Source organism: Rutidosis leptorrhynchoides, chromosome 1, assembly GCF_046630445.1.
Source record: "Rutidosis leptorrhynchoides isolate AG116_Rl617_1_P2 chromosome 1, CSIRO_AGI_Rlap_v1, whole genome shotgun sequence".
NCBI lineage: Eukaryota > Viridiplantae > Streptophyta > Magnoliopsida > Asterales > Asteraceae > Rutidosis > Rutidosis leptorrhynchoides.
Window position 1 is genome coordinate 129,353,082 of NC_092333.1, and position 23,495 is coordinate 129,376,576.

Genomic DNA, 23,495 nt, shown 5'->3' on the forward strand with positions numbered 1-23,495 from the left:
GTGTTAGAAGTATTGAGGAAGGAAGAATTGTACGCTAAGTTTTCAAAGTGTGCATTTTGGTTGGAAGAAGTTCAATTCCTTGGTCACATAGTGAACAAAGAAGGTATTAAGGTGGATCCGGCAAAGATAGAAACTGTTGAAAAGTGGGAAACCCCGAAAACTCCGAAACACATACGCCAGTTTTTAGGACTAGCTGGTTACTACAGAAGGTTCATCCAAGACTTTTCCAGAATAGCAAAACCCTTGACTGCATTAACGCATAAAGGGAAGAAATTTGAATGGAATGATGAACAAGAGAAAGCGTTTCAGTTATTGAAGAAAAAGCTAACTACGGCACCTATATTGTCATTGCCTGAAGGGAATGATGATTTTGTGATTTATTGTGATGCATCAAAGCAAGGTCTCGGTTGTGTATTAATGCAACGAACGAAGGTGATTGCTTATGCGTCTAGACAATTGAAGATTCACGAACAAAATTATATGACGCATGATTTGGAATTAGGCGCGGTTGTTTTTGCATTAAAGACTTGGAGGCACTACTTATATGGGGTCAAAAGTATTATATATACCGACCACAAAAGTCTTCAACACATATTTAATCAGAAACAACTGAATATGAGGCAGCGTAGGTGGATTGAATTATTGAATGATTACGACTTTGAGATTCGTTACCACCCGGGGAAGGCAAATGTGGTAGCCGATGCCTTGAGCAGGAAGGACAGAGAACCCATTCGAGTAAAATCTATGAATATAATGATTCATAATAACCTTACTACTCAAATAAAGGAGGCGCAACAAGGAGTTTTAAAAGAGGGAAATTTAAAGGATGAAATACCCAAAGGATCGGAGAAGCATCTTAATATTCGGGAAGACGGAACCCGGTATAGGGCTGAAAGGATTTGGGTACCAAAATTTGGAGATATGAGAGAAATGGTACTTAGAGAAGCTCATAAAACCAGATACTCAATACATCCTGGAACGGGGAAGATGTACAAGGATCTCAAGAAACATTTTTGGTGGCCGGATATGAAAGCCGATGTTACTAAATACGTAGGAGAATGTTTGACGTGTTCTAAGGTCAAAGCTGAGCATCAGAAACCATCAGGTCTACTTCAACAACCTGAAATCCCGGAATGGAAATGGGAAAACATTACCATAGATTTCATCACTAAATTGCCAAGGACTGCAAGTGGTTTTGATACTATTTGGGTAATAGTTGATCGCCTCACCAAATCAGCACACTTCCTGCCAATAAGAGAAGATGACAAGATGGAGAAGTTAGCACGACTGTATTTGAAGGAAGTCGTCTCCAGACATGGAATACCAATCTCTATTATCTCTGATAGGGATGGCAGATTTATTTCAAGGTTCTGGCAGACATTACAGCAAGCATTAGGAACTCGTCTAGACATGAGTACTGCCTATCATCTATAAACTGATGGGCAGAGCGAAAGGACGATACAAACACTTGAAGACATGCTACGAGCATGTGTTATTGATTTCGGAAACAGTTGCGATCGACATCTACCGTTAGCAGAATTTTCCTACAACAACAGCTACCATTCAAGCATTGAGATGGCGCCGTTTGAAGCACTTTATGATAGAAAGTGCAGGTCTTCGATTTGTTGGAGTGAAGTGGGGGATAGACAGATTACGGGTCCGGAGATTATACAAGAAACTACCGAGAAGATCATCCAAATTCAACAACGGTTGAAAACCGCCCAAAGTCGACAAAAGAGCTACGCTGACATTAAAAGAAAAGATATAGAATTTGAAATTGGAGAGATGGTCATGCTTAAAGTTGCACCTTGGAAAGGCGTTGTTCGATTTGGTAAACGAGGGAAATTAAATCCAAGGTATATTGGACCATTCAAGATTATTGATCGTGTCGGACCAGTAGCTTACCGACTTGAGTTACCTCAACAACTCGCGGCTGTACATAACACTTTCCACGTCTCGAATTTGAAGAAATATTTAGCTAAAGAAGATCTCACTATTCCGTTAGATGAAATCCAAATCAACGAAAAACTTCAATTCATCGAAGAACCCGTCGAAATAATGGATCATGAGGTTAAAAGACTTAAGCAAAACAAGATACCAATTGTTAAGGTTCGATGGAATGCTCGTAGAGGACCCGAGTTCACCTGGGAGCGTGAAGATCAGATGAAGAAGAAATACCCGCATCTATTTCCAGAAGATTCGTCAACACCTTCAACAGCTTAAAATTTCGGGATGAAATTTATTTAACGGGTAGGTACTGTAGTGACCCGAACTTTTCCATGTTTATATATATTAATTGAGATTGATATTTACATGATTAAATGTTTCCAACATGTTAAGCAATCAAACTTGTTAAGACTTGATTAATTGAAATATGTTTCATATAGACAATTGACCACCCAAGTTGACCGGTGATTCACGAACGTTAAAACTTGTAAAAACTATATGATGACATATATATGGATATATATATATAGTTAACAAGATACTATGATAAGTAAACATATCATTAAGTATATTAACAATGAACTACATATGTAAAAACAAGACTACTAACTTAATGATTTTTAAACGAGACATATATGTAATGATTATCGTTGTAAAGACATTTAATGTATATATATCATATTAAGAGATATTCATACATGATAATATCATGATAATATAATAATTTAAAATCTCATTTGATATTATAAACATTGGATTAACAACATTTAACAAGATCATTAACCTAAAGGTTTCAAAATAACACTTACATGTAACGACTAACGATGACTTAACGACTCAGTTAAAATGAATATACATGTAGTGTTTTAATATGTATTTATACACTTTTGAAAGACTTCAATACACTTATCAAAATACTTCTACTTAACAAAAATTCTTACAATTACATCCTCGTTCAGTTTCATCAACAATTCTACTCGTATGCACCCGTATTCGTACTCGTACAATACACAGCTTTTAGATGTATGTACTATTGGTATATACACTCCAATGATCAGCTCTTAGCAGCCCATGTGAGTCACCTAACACATGTGGGAACCATCATTTGGCAACTAGCATGAAATATCTCATAAAATTACAAAAATATGAGTAATCATTCATGACTTATTTACATGAAAACAAAATTACATATCCTTTATATCTAATCCATACACCAATGACCAAAAATACCTACAAACACTTTCATTCTTCAATTTTCTTCATCTAATTGATCTCTCTCAAGTTCTATCTTCAAGTTCTAAGTGTTCTTCATATATTCTACAAGTTCTAGTTACATAAAATCAAGAATACTTTCAAGTTTGCTAGCTCACTTCCAATCTTGTAAGGTGATCATCCAACCTCAAGAAATCTTTGTTTCTTACAGTAGGTTATTATTCTAATACAAGGTAATAATCATATTCAAACTTTGGTTCAATTTCTATAACTATAACAATCTTATTTCAAGTGATGATCTTACTTGAACTTGTTTTCGTGTCATGATTCTGCTTCAAGAACTTCGAGCCATCCAATGATCCGTTGAAGCTAGATCCATTTTTCTCTTTTCCAGTAGGTTTATCCAAGGAACTTAAGGTAGTAATGATGTTCATAACATCATTCGATTCATATATATAAAGCTATCTTATTCGAAGGTTTAAACTTGTAATCACTAGAACATAGTTTAGTTAATTCTAAACTTGTTCGCAAACAAAAGTTAATCCTTCTAACTTGACTTTTAAAATCAACTAAACACATGTTCTATATCTATATGATATGCTAACTTAATGATTTAAAACCTGAAAACACGAAAAACACCGTAAAACCGGATTTACGCCGTCGTAGTAACACCGCGGGCTGTTTTGGGTTAGTTAATTAAAAACTATGATAAACTTTGATTTAAAAGTTGTTATTCTGAGAAAATGATTTTTATTATGAACATGAAACTATATCCAAAAATTATGGTTAAACTCAAAGTGGAAGTATGTTTTCTAAAATGGTCATCTAAACGTCGTTCTTTCGGCTGAAATGACTACCTTTACAAAAACGACTTGTAACTTATTTTTCCGACTATAAACCTATAATTTTCTGTTTAGATTCATAAAATAGAGTTCAATATGAAACCATAGCAATTTTATTCACTCAAAACGGATTTAAAATGAAGAAGTTATGGGTAAAACAAGATTGGATAATTTTTCTCATTTTAGCTACGTGAAAATTGGTAACAAATCTATTCCAACCATAACTTAATCAAATTGTATTGTATATTATGTAATCTTGAGATACCATAGACACGTATACAATGCTTCGACCTATCATGTCGACACATCTATATATATTTCGGAACAACCATAGACACTCTATATGTGAATGTTGGAGTTAGCTATACAGGGTTGAGGTTGATTCCAAAATATATATAGTTTGAGTTGTGATCAATACTGAGATACGTATACACTGGGTCGTGGATTGATTCAAGATAATATTTATCGATTTATTTCTGTACATCTAACTGTGGACAACTAGTTGTAGGTTACTAACGAGGACAGCTGACTTAATAAACTTAAAACATCAAAATATATTAAAAGTGTTGTAAATATATTTTGAACATACTTTGATATATATGTATATATTGTTATAGGTTCGTGAATCAACCAGTGGCCAAGTCTTACTTCCCGACGAAGTAAAAATCTATGAAAGTGAGTTATAGTCCCACTTTTAAAATCTAATATTTTTGGGATGAGAATACATGCAGGTTTTATAAATGATTTACAAAATAGACACAAGTACGTGAAACTACATTCTATGGTTGAATTATCAAAATCGAATATGCCCCTTTTTATTAAGTCTGGTAATCTAAGAATTAGGGAACAGACACCCTAATTGACGCGAATCCTAAAGATATATCTATTGGGCCTAACAAACCCCATCCAAAGTACCGGATGCTTTAGTACTTCGAAATTTATATCATATCCGAAGAGTGTCCCGGAATGATGGGGATATTCTTATGTATGCATATTGTTAATGTCGGTTACCAGGTGTTCACCATATGAATGATTTTTATCTCTATGTATGGGATGTGTATTGAAATATGAAATCTTGTGGTCTATTGTTACGATTTGATATATATAGGTTAAACCTATAACTCACCAACATTTTTGTTGACGTTTAAAGCACGTTTATTCTCAGGTGAATACTAAGAGCTTTCGCTGTCGCATACTAAAAGAAGGACAAGATTTGGAGTCCATGCTTGTATGATATTGTGTAAAAACTGCATTCAAGAAACTTATTTTGTTGTAACATATTTGTATTGTAAACCATTATGTAATGGTCGTGTGTAAACAGGATATTTTAGATTATCATTATTTGATAATCTACGTAAAGCTTTTTAAACCTTTATTGATGAAATAAAGGTTATGGTTTGTTCTAAAATGAATGCAGTCTTTGAAAAACGTCTCATATAGAGTCAAAATCTCGCAACGAAATCAATTAATATGGAACGTTTTTAATCAATAAGAACGGGACATTTCAACTTGTTCCGATCAAGATAAATTAAAATCAATTGCTTTTATTCGCAAACATATTGATACCACTTTAAAACATATGTTTCTCACTATCAAAGATCCACATGTTTTATGGGAAAGTATCAAGAGTAGATTCGATAATCAAAAGGAAATATTACTCCCAGCTGCGAGGGAAGAATGGAGAAATCTAAGGTTCCAAGATTTCAAAAAGGTAAGTGAATACAGCTCGGCCATGTTCAAGATCCGTTCAAAGCTTCAATTCTGTGGTCAAGAAATAAGTGATGCTGATATGATGGAGAAAACTTTCTCCACAATGCATTCTGCAAACATAACTGTGCAAGAAAATTTAAGATTGCAGAATTATAAAACTTTTTCCAAACTTCAAACTTATCTCTTAGTTGCAGAAGTTAATAAAGAATTACTGATAAAAAATCAAGAATCTCATCCTACCGGTGCGCTAGCATTTCCTGAAGCTAATGCTATTAACAATAATAATAATAAAAGAAGAAATGCACATGGACGAGGGCGTGGACAAGGTCGTGGCCATATTGGCCAAAACCATCATCATGAAAATTACCATAACAATAATAAAAATCATAACTGTGTTCGAAATCACCCTTATGGTAATGGTCGTGGTGGTGGTCGTGGTCGTGGACAAAGAAATAATAATCCACAAAATTATAAAATTCAAACACCATACAATCCCACAAATCACAATGTTGAAGAAGACTCTTCAAAGAATGTTGAAGATTCTTGTTACCGATGTGGTAAAATTGGCCACTGGTCTAAAAACTGCCGAACAAATCAGCATTCTGTTAATCGGTATCAAGAATCCCTAAAGAGAAAACGAAAAGAAGCAAATCTTGTGGATGACCTTGATACAAAAATCACTGAGCCAAGTTGTGACTACTTTCATGAATAAATTTCTAATATCTATATATATATATATATCCTATTATATGTTTCCGTTAAATAAATGGTTGTAGATTTTCAATCTACACCATATCTAGTTTACTACATATTTCCTTATTATGTGCTATCGTTTGTAACATGTTTTAAATGTAATATATTGATGAATTATGTACTCATTATTTGTTTCTCATATTTTTTTTGAAGTTCATGATGTATACTGCTGGAGTAAAAAATCAGTCAAATGGTGGAGATATTTGTATTGCAGACAGTGGTGCCACTCACACCATACTCAAATCTAAAAAATATTTCACAGACTTGAAAGCAACGGAAGGAACTATACATACTATATCAGGTCTTGTGGACTTAATAAAAGGAATGGGAAAGGCAAAATTCATGTTACCAAATGGTACGAATTTTCTGATAAATAATGCCTTATTTTCTCCCATGTCAAAGAGAAATTTGTTAAGTTTCTCTGACATATACCAAAATGGATATGATTATCAGTCAGTGACAACAGAAAATGAAAAATATTTAAGTATCACTGATAAGAATCGTGTAATTGAAAAACTACCAAGACTTCATTCTGGTTTTCATTATACACATATAAATGTACCTGAAGTAAATGTGGTAGTTAAAGAAAAATCATGTGATCCTGTAATGATCAGTTTGTGGCATGAGAGATTAGGCCACCCAGGATCAACAATGATGAAAAGAATAATACAAAATACACATGGACATCTATTGGCGGATCAAAGGATCCCTCATGATGCACTTATCCCATGTACATCATGCTCACTTGGAAAGTTGATAATAAGACCATCACCTCTTAAGGTTGAAAAAGAATCACCAATGTTTCTTGAAAGAATTCAAGGTGATATATGTGGACCAATTCATCCACCATGTGGACCATTTAGATATTTTATGGTTCTAATAGACGCATCTAGTAGATGGTCTCATGTTTGTCTATTATCAAGTCGAAATATGGCATTTGCAAAAATTTCTTGCTCAAATTATTAAATTGAGAGCACATTTCCCTGATTATACTATTAAAAGGGTGAGACTAGATAATGCCGGTGAGTTTACGTCTCAAGCATTTAATAACTTTTGCATGTCTATTGGGATTATTGTTGAACATCCCGTTGCCCATGTGCATACATAAAATGGTTTAGCTGAATCATTAATTAAACGATTGCAGCTAATAGCTAGACCATTGATAATGCGAACAAAACTCCCAGTATCTGTATGGGGCCATGCAATTTTGCATGCTGCATCATTGATTCGCATTAGACCAAGCGCAAGTCATACATATTCTCCCTTGCAACTTGCTTTTGGCCATCAGCCAAATATTTTCCACCTTAGAACATTTGGTTGTGCGGTTTATGTCCCTATCGTACCACCACAACGCACTAAAATGGGTCCTCAAAGAAGGATGGGAATATATGTTGGATATGAAACATTTTCAATAATAAGATATATTGAACCCATGACGGGTGATGTTTTTACAGCAAGTTTTGCTGATTGTCACTTTAATGAAACATTATTCCCTAGATTAGGGGGAGAAATAAAAAATAAAGAAAATGATGTTTCATGGTGTGAACCTCAATTAATGTATCTTGATCCTCGCACAAAAGAATGCGAGACCGAAGTTCAAAAAATAATGCATATGCAAGAACTTGCGAATAAATTGCCTGATGCATTTACAGATACAAAAAGAGTGACTAAATCATATATACCAGCAGCAAATGCTCCAGCTCGAATTGAAATTCCAAAAACTGGCAATAATGTCATTCTTGAGTCTTTGCCACGCCAGAAACGTGGGAGACCAATTGGTTCCAAAGATAAAAATCCTCGAAAAAGAAAATCAGCTGATAATGAGGTAAAAGAAAGTGTTCAAGAAGAACTACAAATCAATACTCCTTCTGCAGAGGAGATTGATGATGTCAATACGGAATTTTCAATCAATTATGCACATTCAAAAATATTATGGAACCGAAATGAAATGAAAAATCTTGATGAGATATTTTCATATAATGTTGCATATGACATCATGAATGATGATGATGATGATCCAGAACCAAAATCTGTCATGGAATGTCAAAATAGACATGATTGGGATCATTGGAAAGGAGCAATACGAGCTGAATTTGAATCGCTCAATAAAAGAAAAGTTTTCGGATCTATCATTCTCACACCTAAAGATGTGAAACCTGTGGGATATAGATGGGTTTTTGTACGAAAAAGAAATGAGAAAAATGAAGTTACAAGGTATAAAGCTAGACTTGTAGCTCAAGGTTTTTCTCAAAGACCAGGAATTGATTATGAGGAAACTTATTCTCCTGTTATGGATGCAATTACTTTTAGATACTTAATCAGCCTGGCAGTTTCTAAAAATTTAGAAATGCATCTCATGGATGTTGTGACTGCTTATCTTTATGGATCACTTGATAGTGATATATATATGAAGATACCTGAAGGATTTAAGGTATCAGAAGCAACCAATGCAAAACCCAAAGAAATGTACTCAATCAAGTTACAAAGGTCTTTATATGGGTTGAAACAATCGGGTCGCATGTGGTATAAACGATTAAGTGATTACTTGATAAGCAAAGGGTATACCAATAATCTTATTTGCCCATGTGTTTTCATTAAGAAAACAACATCCGGATATGTGATCATAGCTGTTTATGTTGATGATCTTAACATCATAGGAACAAATAAAGAGATCCATGAAGCCATTCAACTTCTAAAGAAAGAATTTGAAATGAAAGATCTCGGAAAAACCAAGTATTGCCTTGGTTTACAAATTGAGCATATGCCTAATGGTTTACTTATACATCAAACAACATATACTGAAAAGATTTTAAAACGTTTCAATATGGACAAGGCAAAACCATTAAGTACTCCTATGGTTGTTAGATCACTTAATGTTGACACTGATCCATTTCGTCCCTGTGAAGATCATGAAGATATCCTGGGACCAGAAGTACCATATCTTAGTGCAATTGGAGCTCTTATGTATCTTACAAATTGTACAGGACCTGACATTTCTTTTGCAGTTAATTTGTTGGTAAGGTTCAGCTCAGCTCCTACCAAAAGACACTGGAATGGGATCAAACACATATTTAGATACCTTCGAGGAACTACTGATTTAGGATTATTTTATTCTAACGAATCAAAACAAGATTTGGTTGGTTATGCAGATGCAGGTTATTTATCTGATCCACATAAAGCTAAATCTCAAAATGGATATGTATTCCTAAATGGAGGTACCGCAATATCATGGCGTTCTCAAAAACAAACACTTGTTGCAACATCATCAAATCATGCCGAAGTGATTGCATTACATGAAGCTACTCGGGAATGTTTTTGGTTGAGATCAATGACACAACTCATTACTGATTCTTGTGGACTAGAACGCGATAAAAGTCCAACAACTATATATGAAGATAATGCAGCTTGCATAGCACAGATGAAAGAAGGGTATATCAAAAGTGACCGAACAAAACACATACATCCTAGATTCTTCTCATACACTCAAAATCTCATTAAGGACAACGTGATTGAAATGAGATATGTTCAGTCCAGCAAAAACTCTGCCGACCTTTTCACCAAAGCACTTCCAACTGCTATTTTCAGAACACACGTTCATAATATTGGCATGAGACATGTCCAGAAGATGTAACAATTCAGGAGTTGCCTACTTGAGGGGGAGTCAACTCTATGCTGCACTCTTTTTCCCTTAGCTAAAGTTTTATCCCAATGGGTTTTCTTTAGCAAGGTTTTTAACGAGGCAGTACTAGTTATTCTATAATAAAATTGTCATCCAAGGGGGAGTGTTATAAAAGTCATGGATGCTAATTTTATTATTATTATAAACATTGTATAGTAGTTTTTTTTAGTATATATATGTGTGTTATGAGCACATAAGGTGTACACCAAAAACATATATAAAACACCTACTTCTCTCATATTCCCTCTATATACTTATTAGTAGTCTACAGTCAAGAACCAGGCCACTAAAGAAAGTTATAAGCCTACAAAATTATAACAGTATAATATTATTATGTGTTTATTTGAATCATTATTCCTTGCTTAATTCGTATGTTAATTTCTTAGTTACAATAAGATAAACTGTAAAAATACCGAAGTAACAAGTTGCAAGTCGCAAATCCTGCCATTCGACCTTGCCACTCGTGTTGTTTTGGACATGCTATCTAGCGACTTGAATTTTCTCGACGATTAATGAAATTTCCGGACTCGCAACATCGTATGGCTAGTTTGCGGCTTACGATAGCATTTTGACAATAGTGAATTTTTGAGGGTAAATCTTTATTCATTTACTACTTACGAAAATGTGCGTTTTGGCGAATACAAAATTCAACAACAACAATAAAACCCAATATCACATAAGTGGTGTATGTGAGAGGTGAGATGTAGACAATCCTTCCCTGTCCAAGAATAAACCACCCAGAGTGAAAACCCTCTCAAAAGTAGAGAAGTCATCTCTCTCTCTATTCGACGGATAGAGCGATTGTTTCCGAGTGACCTCCGGCTAATAAGTAGGAAAAAAATTTTAAAAAATAAAATAAAATTGAAACGCTATGAAAATGGTAAAATCTAATTTAAGCTCATGTCTGAAATTTAATTTAAGCTCTAAAAGTCCGTTAAGTCGCCAAATAAATTTACTCTCCCTGTCAATTCATGACAAATACAAAATACTCATTTGTTCTCCCTATTCACTCTGTTTCGTGTGGGTTTTAGCGAAAAGATATACGGAGTAATTTAATAATCACCGGCGAAAATTGAAAAATGGCTTGATGGACGGCGATGAAGATGAAGACGGAATACTATTCGTTGAAGGAGTGTTGCTGGAAACTGATATTGATGATACACCTCCTCACCTTCGTGACCTAGCTGCCGCCGCAATGCACGGCTACGTTGACGGTCTCCGTCTAGCCCTAGGTATAAATTTGACCATCTCATATTCATATATGTATTATTATTGATTGATTTATATGAAACAGATGATTTTGGTTTAAATAGTACTCCGAATTTAGTATTGTTTCATTATTTTATACTATTGTTAGGTGTGTTTGGTACTTTTTCTTTTTAAAATGAGAGGTGTCTTTAATTAATGGGGGTGATACGTACAAAACCTTTTTTCGTTACGTACACAACCAACATGTTTTATATTGTACAGTACTATATATATATATATATATATATATATATATATATATATATATATATATATATATATATATATATATATATATATATATATATATATATATATATATATATATATATATAACATGCGAGTCAAAGAGTAACAGGAAATTGTAGTTTTTTGGTTTAGGGCTAAACATTAAGAAGGAATGTTAGTCGCATTTCGGTTTAAATTATTTTATACTCCGTATGTTCATTGTTGAGGACTTCAGCTTCATTGATTATTTTAAGTTAGTCACTTATCATCATATACTCTGATCCATGGCATTTTCTTAAACGCACAATTAATGAAATTCGGTGTAATAGTAAATGATGCTACAAAAATCATTATTGAGCACTTCAGCTTTATTGATTTGAACAACAACCAGACTAGAAATTTGGTAACACCTAGAGATGCATTCGAAGTTAGAACTGCCAATGGCGTTATTCTAGGGAGTGATCTTTGATGATCAAATTGATTATTAAAGATAATGTTTGGTATATTGAGGTGGTATGACCTGTCGAATTTTGTGTCCGATATGGAAGGTCTAGTATGTATGTGTAATGCGACTCAGAAAGAGTAGTGAGACCTTAAACTAATAAATTATCAATGGGGGATATGAATACCATAAAGTAGGATCATGTTGTGTTTGTGTACACCATAAGATGTAGAGTCAGAGTGGTTAATAAAGATATACATGGATTTGTTTATTGAATCTCATTAGTAAAAACTTCAACGTTGGTCACGTTGAGAAGATTTAATTGTATTGTGCTTCAAGTACTGGCACATTTGTCACGATATCTTCTCCTGCATCTTATATCTTAGCTATATCAAACAGTGTTTGAAAATTTAGATAGCTTCTTATTTATTATACAGTAGATCTTATTATTCTAATTTTTTTAAAACATGAACAACAGTAGATAATTTTAATGGCAACATTGATGAACCAGTTGAGGATGGGGATACTGCTCTTCACCTTACATGTCTTTATGGCCATCTATCTTGTGTTGAGGTGAGTTAACATCATTTATGTTCCCAGATACATAACGTTGCCGGTGAATCTTTAGGGACCTAGGGAGTATATATTATAAACTATCCATGAATAGTAAGGTAATAATCCAAATTCAACTCTTTACATTTAAGTTTTCCATGTAGCTATTGTTGGAAAGGGGAGCTTCGGTTGAGGTTAAGGATGAAGATGGCGGGATCCCTCTGCATGATGCATGTGCTGGAGGTTACTTATATTATATACTTTACAATTACGTCTGATATAATAAATGCATGTCTTGTTGCCTGAAACTCGTGTTCGCTTGTTACTCTAGGGTTTATGGAGATAGTTCGACTCTTGATTGGTAAAGCCGATTCTCCAGAGTGCTTGAAAAGAATGCTTTGATACAGTTGACGTTGAAGGCGACACTGTAAGTGAGTTTTGGTTAACTTATTTATAACATGGTAGTGCTTCTATCGGAAAATACCTTCGTATATAAGTAATTTGTTTTTATTTTTTATTTTATTTTTGGGAATATTAAAATAATGAGTTTCATTTGATTTTGATCAGCCTCTTCATCATGCGGCTAGAGGGGAACATGAGGAAGTTTGTAACGACCCAAAACGTAACACGAGAAAAACACGCTTTTTTATTTTTAAAATAGTAAATATTCAGGACTGGCAGAAATGCGCGGTGTGCAACCACCTGCGCGGCGCACGCTAAAGCATAAACTGAGTTCAGAACCTAAGACTGGCACCAGGTACCTGATCATGGCCATTTGCGCGGCGCGCTTAAATCTGCGTAACACTTCCTGACTCACAATGAACTCGATGTGACAACATGCACATCACCCGAGACAACTATATCCTAGGAACCAATAAAAGAGTCCTAATTCATCCCTAATCTACCCCATCCATGCCACGTTTCCTACGTTCGGTACTCGTCATGTCATGCTTGGTGTCAAGATACACGGTTGTAATAATGGTGATCAGTCACTATTACAATTGCGTACCTTACCATTTCCACATGGTCACGCAAAGTACTTTACTCGGACTGACGCAACATTCACACAATACAAAACACAATACTACTAGTACCTTCGAACAAGCAAAATCCCGTCGTTAGACTGGACCACACAAAACCCCCGAGTACCCGAGCCCCACCACTGGACTCATCACTAAGACATCGTATACCAACTATAGCATAATAATATATATACATGTGCACCCAACAACAAGTCAACCTACAACCTAGGTGACTATCACTAAAGAAACGTCGAAGTTCGCCTACTTTGTTAGGCACTAGCTATCTAAGGCACTAATTTACACACGAAATAAGGCCCCACATAATCACACTTTGGACAAATACAAGTCCTAGTTAGTCACCTACTCTAAGGCACTAACAAATCTCAATCCGACCCGTATTCGTACAAGTCCCGCAGATAACGCACCACTGTCAATAAGTCTAAGACTAGGCACCTATTCCAAGGTCACCTAATTCCCTTAGACTATGCTCTGATACCACTTGTAACGACCCCAAAACGTAACACGAGAAAAACACGCTTTTTTAAAAAAAAAAATAGTAAATATTTAGGACTGGCAGAAATGCGCGGTGCGCGCTAAAGCCTAAACTGAGTTCAGAACCTAAGACTGGCAGCAGGTACCTGATCATGGCCATTTTCGCGGCGCGCTTAAATCTCCGCAGCGCGCTTTAGTACACAAAAATAGCTGTTCGGCCTTTTACATATAAAAACCCAATTTCTCCAAACATGAACACTTTAAACAATAACTCATTCAACAACCAACGTAAATCATATATTCAAAAGTTTTTGAGTTTACAAAAAGGTTTCAACCACCCAGACAACCAAACAGTGTAATTTCGACCCAAACATACATTTAGACGAGTTTGGACTCTATAACCCAACCCGATACCAAGAGTATAATCCCGGGGACTACCAAATCCCCAATCCGCGTTCAAATAATCAAAAGCTAAACCTCCAAGCTTAAGCAACGTCTATCAACCCTAGTCTAGCAACTAGGTAACTCCGCATCAACGATACCTATAAAAGGTAAACAACGAGAGGGGTAAGCATAAAGCTTAGTGAATGCAATAATTATACATATACATATATAATCTATTTACTTGCAAACACTTACACAAATACCGCATACGAGCTAGCAATTCAACAACTATGCAATCACAATGCATAAACTAGATATCCGCAATTCTCAATAAGCTAGCGTCACCAATAGCATATATTCATCACAATATAGAATGCTAAATAAATAACACACACACACACCCCATATGGTTAACCATACTCGCGTCATGGTGCTACTGGCTCCGTGGTTCACACCATACGCATTTGTCATGATGCTACAGGCTCCGTGGTTCACATCATAACTCGAGTCATACTCACGTTAAGGCGCTACCGGCTCCGTGGTTCACACCTTAACAACTCGTACTATAGTGCTACCTAGGGGTGTTCGTTCGGTCGGTTTATGGTTTACGTGGTTTATTCGGTTTGGTTTATTCGGTTTTCCGGAATATTTTTGTGGACCAATAACCGAGCTATGTTTGACAAAATCAAACCAATCCACCAAATAAGAAATCGGTTTACATGGATTGGTTTTGGTTTAACCAAATTAAAACTTAGATAAAAAGTGTGTATTATTTTTTTTAAAAAAGCAAACATATTTTATTGATTAAACTATAAGTATACAATTAAAATATTTCGTGCTAAGCATGCAATATGAGAAACAACCCATGAGTATACAACTCATATATGCAATCTAAACTATATTAATGAACTGAGTAGCATAAAAATAAAAACAATCAAATTTAACAATAAGTGGGGTTTATAACCCTAACTAGCACAAACCCTAAACTCAACAAGAAATTAAACAATCAAATTCGGATTCGAGACTTACCACTATAACCAAAACGTAGCTAGGAACGAAAGGAACAACTTTAACACTCGAACTTTCACCCGATTCAAGCTTCTTCTTCTCCAATCAAAGCTTTCTCTCTCTAAATGGGTTTTCTCTTTCTAAAAAGGTTGAGAGAGATGAGAGTGAAGAGATGAAGTGGAAATGAGGATAAGATAAGCTTGGAACCAGTTTTGTGGTCAAAAACCCGGCCCTAAAGTGAAAAGACCAATTTGCCCCTTTAAAACCCCTAAAAAAACGAAGGCATGCTGACAGCTCATTTTGCGCGCCGCGCACTATAACTGAAAAGGATTTCTGATTCTGAAGTTCAGGGACTGAAGTTGACTGATTCTGATTCTGATTCTGATGTATAAGTGTTAGGTTGACTTTTAGTGGCAGTTTCTGATGCACACATTTACTGACACTTTCAGGAACATTTTCTGATGCACAAAAACTCAGGATCTTACAAAGTTGTTCAACTGTTACTTACAATTGGGGCATCACCTACAAAGGCAAATGTTTATGGAAATGTTGGTATATTGGGTTTGGTCAATTTTTATATTTTTTGTTGGTCATGGCCAATGTGGTGTTAATTTGTTGATAAATTTGTCATACCCCACAGCAGCTTGGACGATTTTTTTTTTTTTTTTTTTTTTTTTAGAACGGCTTGTTAGTGGTTAGATTCGACTCACGCGTTTCCAGGAGGAACCCCCTGGCCCATAAACCCTTCCGAAGAGCGGGCGGAATCCAGAAGTAAACCCCCTGTGTGGGATTCGAACCTGAGACCTCCCGGAGGCTCAGGCCCTAGCACCTGGTACCGTTGAAGCAATGCTACATTGGTAGCTTGGACGATTTTAGAAGCTGAAACTAGAACGAGTGCGGTATAATGGTAACAATAAATTTTGTTTTTGGTTGTCGAAATTGGGTTCTCTTTTTACTTAAAAGCTTGTATGATTAACAGATTCTTTTTGGTATTGTTGAACATAATGTTGGAATGTTACTATAGGGGTGCCTTTTAGCACGAAAAGTTTTTATCTGAATACTTATAATTTTCCAGTTACTTGCAAGTTTGGTTCTACATTGAGGTTAATGAACTACTTCATCTTTAAATTTAAATAGCGAATTTTGGGTTCATTGCCACACCATGTTAAAATGTGCAATTAGAAAATATGTTGTAAATAGTTTTAATAGATGGAGGCAAAACTGATACTCTTCTATATATATATATATATATATATATATCTATATAAAAGAGAGTTTAAAAAACATGACATGTCATTAGTACCTTGATTGTAGCTAATTGTGATAAATGTAAAATCCACACGTCTTTTTCATAATTATTCACAAATTAAAGAGCTAAATAATATTTATAAATTTAATATTATTACTTAAATGAAATTAATTAATAACTACTCGGTATATAAATTGAAACGGGTTTAAGCTTTAACCAAATTCCTTTTTTAACGCTTGAAAAAGTAAAAAATGTTTGGAAAAACCAAAATCAACTTCATTTCAAACTATCGGTTCTGAAAATGAACATCAAACGTCGTAAAATAACTGACTCATTTGAAACGGTTTTTGAATAGCCGTGCAACGCACGGGCTCAAAACCTAGTAAATAATGTAAATGGAGACTGGACTACTTCTTAACTTCTTAGGCTACTGGGTTATTTTGGATGGATAAAAAACATTCGAAACCCCAAAATACAAAGAAAGAGGTATTTTAAATTCTATCTTTGTGCAATGGCTAATAAGTGGTTGTTGAAATTTTCATATTTTTGGATATAATTGTGCAACAAATCTGATAGTTGAAGCTCACTGTTATTAGTAGACTACTAGCTAAGTTAACCAGTGTTTTTTGTTCCGGTGACTAATTTTATCGTAACTTTTTCTGAATTGCTAGTAGAAATGCTCAAATGACTGAAACCGCGACACTGTAGATCTTGGACCAGTTTAGCGTACCGGTTAGGGCTGTCAGGAATTGTCTTAGATTTTAAGGACTAGCAAGCCTAATAGGCCTTATATATATTGATCAACTGGTTGAGGAAAAGACTACAACCTGAACACAATAAACAGGGCTGAAGCACTTTCTTACACCAAGTTACCAAATATGGAGTATAAGATATGGAAACAATACCTCAAACCACTTGTTATTACTATACAATCCACAACACATCACCAATGGAGTACCAAGTTATTTACAAATCATACTTACATGAAAAATATTGCTACTTGACTTCAGATTAAGCCAATTTGGATTTTTTAACAAAAGAAACAAGCAGGCCAGATTCAAAGGGTAACAACTTTATATGAAAAAGCATTTTTTTTTTTTTTTTTTTATAACTCAAGCACACCCTAATTACAAAAGATTTAGATTTACATATATATGTTGAGAGTTGTCAAGAAGTTCCCAACATAGGTTATATGACTGGAACCAGAAAGCATATCTTCTATGAACAACAGCCACCGTTATGCATCTGCTGCTCTGGTTTGTGCTTCAATACGTTTCTCTTCACCACTGTAGACCCTTCTTCGATAAGGCTCGGGACTTCCATTATCTGCCACATCAGACAAAACTGGTTCAGAAAAGGGTCAAACAAATAGGTTTTAAAAAAAATAAAAAAATAATAATAATAATAAAAAAATTAGCTTATGAGTAAAGTCACCTAAAGTGTAATCTTAGTTCAGAATAGGTCATCAATCATTTTAGTAGGAGAAACTGGACTAATAATACATCTTTTTTTAGTCATATATGTCACCCTCCAATCTTTGAATTATTTTGGGGACAAAAAGTGTTCCTCTAATCTTCGGGTCAATTCAACCCAGCCTGTTTAGACCCATACCCAGCCTCCCATTTTGTCTCCTCTAGTGAGACCTTAATGATCTGGAATCAAAATCCCAAAGTCCCAAACTCCGCCACATTATTTGACACAAATTCAAGAAGTGCAACAATTCAAAAAACCAGAATGACCGAATACCAAATGGGTATCTGTATTAAGTATATTTGGCAAGTTATTGGTTCTAAAGTTTAACTAGTTCTCAATTCGATATTTTTAAAGCCAGTTTGGTCCGGTGCAGAATTTCAATTGAGCAAGTTTTTTTTTTTTTCCTTCCTAAAACTTCATGCTATAACCAGTGTTGTAAAAAATGGCCGAGACGGCCGTCGAGACAGATTTAGTTGTGTACCGTCGCAACAGACCTAAAAACAGATAAAAAAACGGCTAACGATTAAAAAAGGTCAACGGTAAAAAACGGTCAAAACGTTAAAAAACGGTCGAGACGGGGTCGAGACGGATTTTGACCAAAGTTGACTTTTAATATATATTTTAAACATAAACATTATTTCAAATTAAAAGAAAATATTTCAAATTAAACATAGATATCTGCCTTTAATTTTACATATTTTTATTGAAATGTTTATGTTTGAAAATAAATATAAAAAGTCAACAACGTTGGACAACATTTGTCTCGACCCCGTTTTAACTGTTGCGACGTTTCAAGATCCGGCCGTCTCGAACCCGTCTAGCGTCTTTTACAAACTTGGTCATAACTATAAAAATTGAGTTTTATTTGCTTTATGATCCGGTTTGGGAGTTAGAACCGAATTGATTCTAACCGCACTGGTATCAAAATGATTCACAATGACACAGTTTTCAGTTCCAAAAATTCTTAATTATATAGTTCAGCCCAGTTTTGTTCGGATGAACACCCTTTGTTCATGGGATCTGCTCTTGAGTCGCCCTTTTGTCTATCAAGATTACATGGGCGTTCAGATAAAATTTAATGAACGTTTTAGAAGTCTATGAAACCACATAGTAGCAACAAAGAACACAAATGAGGACTCAAGTAAGGGCATATCTAGACAAAATCTAAGGAATTATGAGCTCTACATGTACCTTTAATGCAAGTTCTTCGAAACATTGGTGTACTTTTTCTTGAGTTTTAGCACTACACTCAAGAAACAAACAACCAAGCTCTTTTGCAAGAGCAGCGCCTTCTTCTCTGCTCACAAATCTTTCAGAGTCCTGAAATAGCACTTTTTAGAACTTGCTTAATCAGAAGATTGTATAGAACAGATATCCAAATCATACCCGCCAAAGTACGCACACATAATAAATTCCAGGAATAGAAATAGGTTCAAAAGATTATGAAAATGAGTAGTATACTTTGTCAACTTTATTTCCAACAAGCATCTTGACACAGTCTTGATTAGTAGAATAAAGATCCACATCTTTAGCCCATATTTCAGACAAGTTCGTGAAAGTTTCTCTCTTTGTAACATCATACACTGTGACATATACAATGTTCCACATGTCACTAAAAACCTTCGAAAACCACCCCACTCAATGGATAAACATTACTAAATATCTTGACAAGCATCCATGGTGAATTTTCTGGTTCCTGAATATCTTGTATACAGGATTATTCTTCAACCATTAGAAAAAGGTTCTGTGGGTTTGCACAACTAGCTGAATTTTTAAAAGATGTGTTTTTTTTTTTATTCAGATAGACAACAGATGGTAGTTGTAGTCAATGGCGGAATTAGAGTAGGACAGGGAGGCGCCTACCCCCAGTCGATCTGAAATTTTTAAGCCTAAAATTTTGGATTTTTTTAAATTTTGCCCGCAACCCAAAAGCCCATGACCCAAAAGTCTCTATCTTTTTCATTGTTGGACTCTTTACTTAAAAGAAATAAGGTTGTATTTGCCCAAAAGCCTCCATATTTTGCCCCAACCCAAAAGCCCATGACCCAAAAGATTGTATTTTGCCCAAAAGCCTCCATATTTTGTCCCCAACCCAAAAGCCCATGACCCAAAAGGTTGTATATTCATGGAAGAATGGAAGAAAAAAAGTTGCAGTGAATGTGAACGCTTTCAAAAGAAATTTCGCCCCCGGTGAAATAAATTCCTGTTTTCGCCACTTGTTGTAGTGCAATACTCTATGAAATGTACTATTTTTAATCCATATGATATGAATAACTACAACCTCACATACACTTCAAAGATAAGCAATCATATACTACTGCAAAGAAAAACGTGTGCGTGATTTATAATTGCATGCTTGTCTAAATGTAACGGTTTCAAGATGGCAAAATATCAGTTTGGATGCCACTGGTTTAAATTTTACTTAAATTGTTTCTGACTTCAGAAGATAAGGTGAGACTTTATGATATCCAAATGAGCTGTTTGGATTTGGTGATCCAATCAGTTTTGTACATTTGGAAATTTCATAATGCAGTTTCCATGAATTCTTAACTCCCTCAAAAAAGTATTTTGAATGATAAAGTTCAAGTCCATTCGTTGGTGTGGATTATTAGTCAAAGTCGGCGAATTATTTCAAATCGAGTTAATTGGGTATCCACCCTACTCATTAGAATCAGTTATAACAATTTGTCCCTTTTGCATTTAAAATCTGCAAAAGATAATTTGACAATTTTGTAAGTAAATTTAGCGACTGCATACCAAGAATAATTCCTTGGGTTCCTCTGTAGTAAGAGCTTGTCACAGCCCTGAATTTCTCCTGTCCGGCTGCAACATACATCATCACATATCAGTGGCACTTAATTTGACCTTGTTATCTGCATTAGCTCTATCTAGGCCAACCGCTTTTTAAATTTTTATTTTACAGTTGTTCCTATGATTTCATTTGCACGATTCAATACTTTTTGGGGGGAAATGACAGGATCAACTGCATACAAGAATTTAAAAAAAAAAAAAAACGACCAAGGTACTACTGCAACCATCTAGAATCATTTCCTTTAAATAATGATGAAGAATTTTAATTGCGAATTCATACCTGTGTCCCAAATTGTTAATTTTAATCTTTTCCCACCAACTGTAAACTGCTTAATTTTGAAGTCAACACCTGCTCAACACATTAAGAGTAACACATTACATATTAGAATAATGATGGCTCTATTTATCGAGTCAACAACAAGTGTCGATTTATTGGCGACTTGACTGTCGCTTAGAGCCTAGATTAAACTTCAGGCAGTAAGTTAGAAAGATGAAGACTCATACAATTCCTTCAAACATTCATACTATCTTGCAGTAAGTTAGAAAGATGAAGACTCAAACATATATCCTAACTGTCATTAATGTCTTACAGTAGCCAAATGCACTTCACATTGTAAAGTTCACAACAGTAGGAATACTATTGCCAGGCATTTTTACATCACACATGTTGAACATTAAGCATTTCTAATATGATATTCTTCATTTAAAATGATATATGAAATATGAATTACATGATCGGATACATAAAATCTAAAAGTACACTTGATACTTAACGATATGTCGATATAACACAATATTAAACATCTTCAGGGACATTTTATCGGATATATAACTAATTTCATTTTTTTAAATAATGTATATGATCAAACATACTTATAGTAGATACATAAATCGTACACGCGTACTTGATAAAAATGAAACATGTACAAATGCTAAATCGTACATATAAAGTAAAAAACGGACTCTAATAATAATCAATATTTAATAAATCATAAATCAAAATAATAAAAGTGACAGAAATTAAAATTACCTATAGTAGGCGCGAGATCCTCAACGGAATTTGAAATGAAACTGACGAGAAGACTACTCTTACCGACACCTGAATCGCCGATCAATAAGATCTTAAATGACAGATCGTACGGACCAGATGATGAACTCATAATTCTGAATATAAATATTAACTGTCGTTTTTAATTCCTCCAGATTTTATTGATGTAAAATCTCTAGCACACAGCACCGTGTACGTACGAGGTATATGTATAAATATAAGTTTAACTGCAAAAAAGAGTGATTAGTTTATAAATTGAAAGAAAAAAAAGTGCGTTTCAATGGAATCTAAAGAGATAATTTAGAGAGAGAGAGAGATACCTGGGGGGAAGATGAGTTGTTACTTTCTGGAGGGACTGGAAAGTGAGATGCGAATCGGTGTCCGAATTGTACGTTTCGGTTTTTGGTTGTTTCACTGAATTTTAATTTTGATTACTCCGTGTTTTTTTATGAAATTGTGGTTATGAAAGTGGTTCATCAAATTTTATGTTTGTACGTTAAAAAATGTATTTTATTAAATTAAAATTATTAAAATTATAATTATAATTATAATATAATATAATATTAAAATTAAAATTACGTGATGAATGGTTAATTAAATATTAATTTAAATTATTTATTAGGTTGTTATTTTTTATAAAATTGAAATCAAAAAAATTATACTACATCGTAATCATGTTGTTGAACTTTATTTTTTCATTTAAAAATCTTTAAATTGTAGTCCCTACTCAGTATTTAATACCGTATTTTGGCCCTGCCTCCTCATCTTTTTCCTTTCGGCCCGTATCAATTCGTTTATATGTTTTTACTATTTATCGTGTACTATTTATTACTTCTTATTTACTATTCATAACGATGTTCAATTAAAACTTAAATTTTCAAATTATAAATCATTATGCGCTTAATTAATCCGTTTTAGCAAACGCATTCTAAATCATTCATTGGTTAATGCAATTGACCCCATGTCAATGAGTGTATTGGTTTGTTTGCATAAACGAACGTTTTATCAAACGTATTCTTAATCATTAAATAATTCATTGTTTAGTATCATTGAACCCATGTCAATGAGTGTATTGGTTTGTTTGCATGAACTAATTTACATGGGGGCAAAGGATCTACTACTCAGTCGCCGTCTTATAAAATTTGAATGTTGTCATAAAGTTTTATTTTTAAGATAAAATAAATAACTATTAATGTTTTTATTTTTGCCCCCTAAAAGAATTAAACTAAGAGAAGAAAGAGTTGTCTCCTCACTCAAAATATTCAAGTTCGCCTCTGGTATATATGTTGTTTACATTGAGTGACAAGTCATCAAATTTTTCTTCCATTGAAAAGTACATATGAGAACATATATATATATATATATATATATATATATATATATATATATATATAT

The 23,495-nt window shown here is 34.3% G+C and overlaps 1 protein-coding gene and 1 pseudogene across 1 annotated transcript; one reads left to right on the plus strand and one right to left on the minus strand.

Annotated features, from left to right (window-relative positions):
• Positions 1–11,206: 11,206 nt before the first annotated feature.
• LOC139889122 (uncharacterized) lies at positions 11,207–16,218 on the plus strand (annotated as a pseudogene).
• Positions 16,219–17,678: 1,460 nt separating this feature from the next.
• LOC139864969 (ras-related protein RABC2a-like) lies at positions 17,679–22,537 on the minus strand. The gene is made up of 7 exons (XM_071853525.1): positions 22,421–22,537; positions 22,083–22,327; positions 21,333–21,401; positions 20,999–21,064; positions 19,703–19,824; positions 19,433–19,561; positions 17,679–18,094 (listed from the first exon to the last, which is right to left on the minus strand). The coding sequence occupies exons 2-7, from the start codon at positions 22,210–22,212 to the stop codon at positions 17,987–17,989; spliced, it is 624 nt and encodes a 207-aa protein (XP_071709626.1). The 5' UTR covers positions 22,213–22,327; positions 22,421–22,537; the 3' UTR covers positions 17,679–17,986.
• Positions 22,538–23,495: the final 958 nt, after the last annotated feature.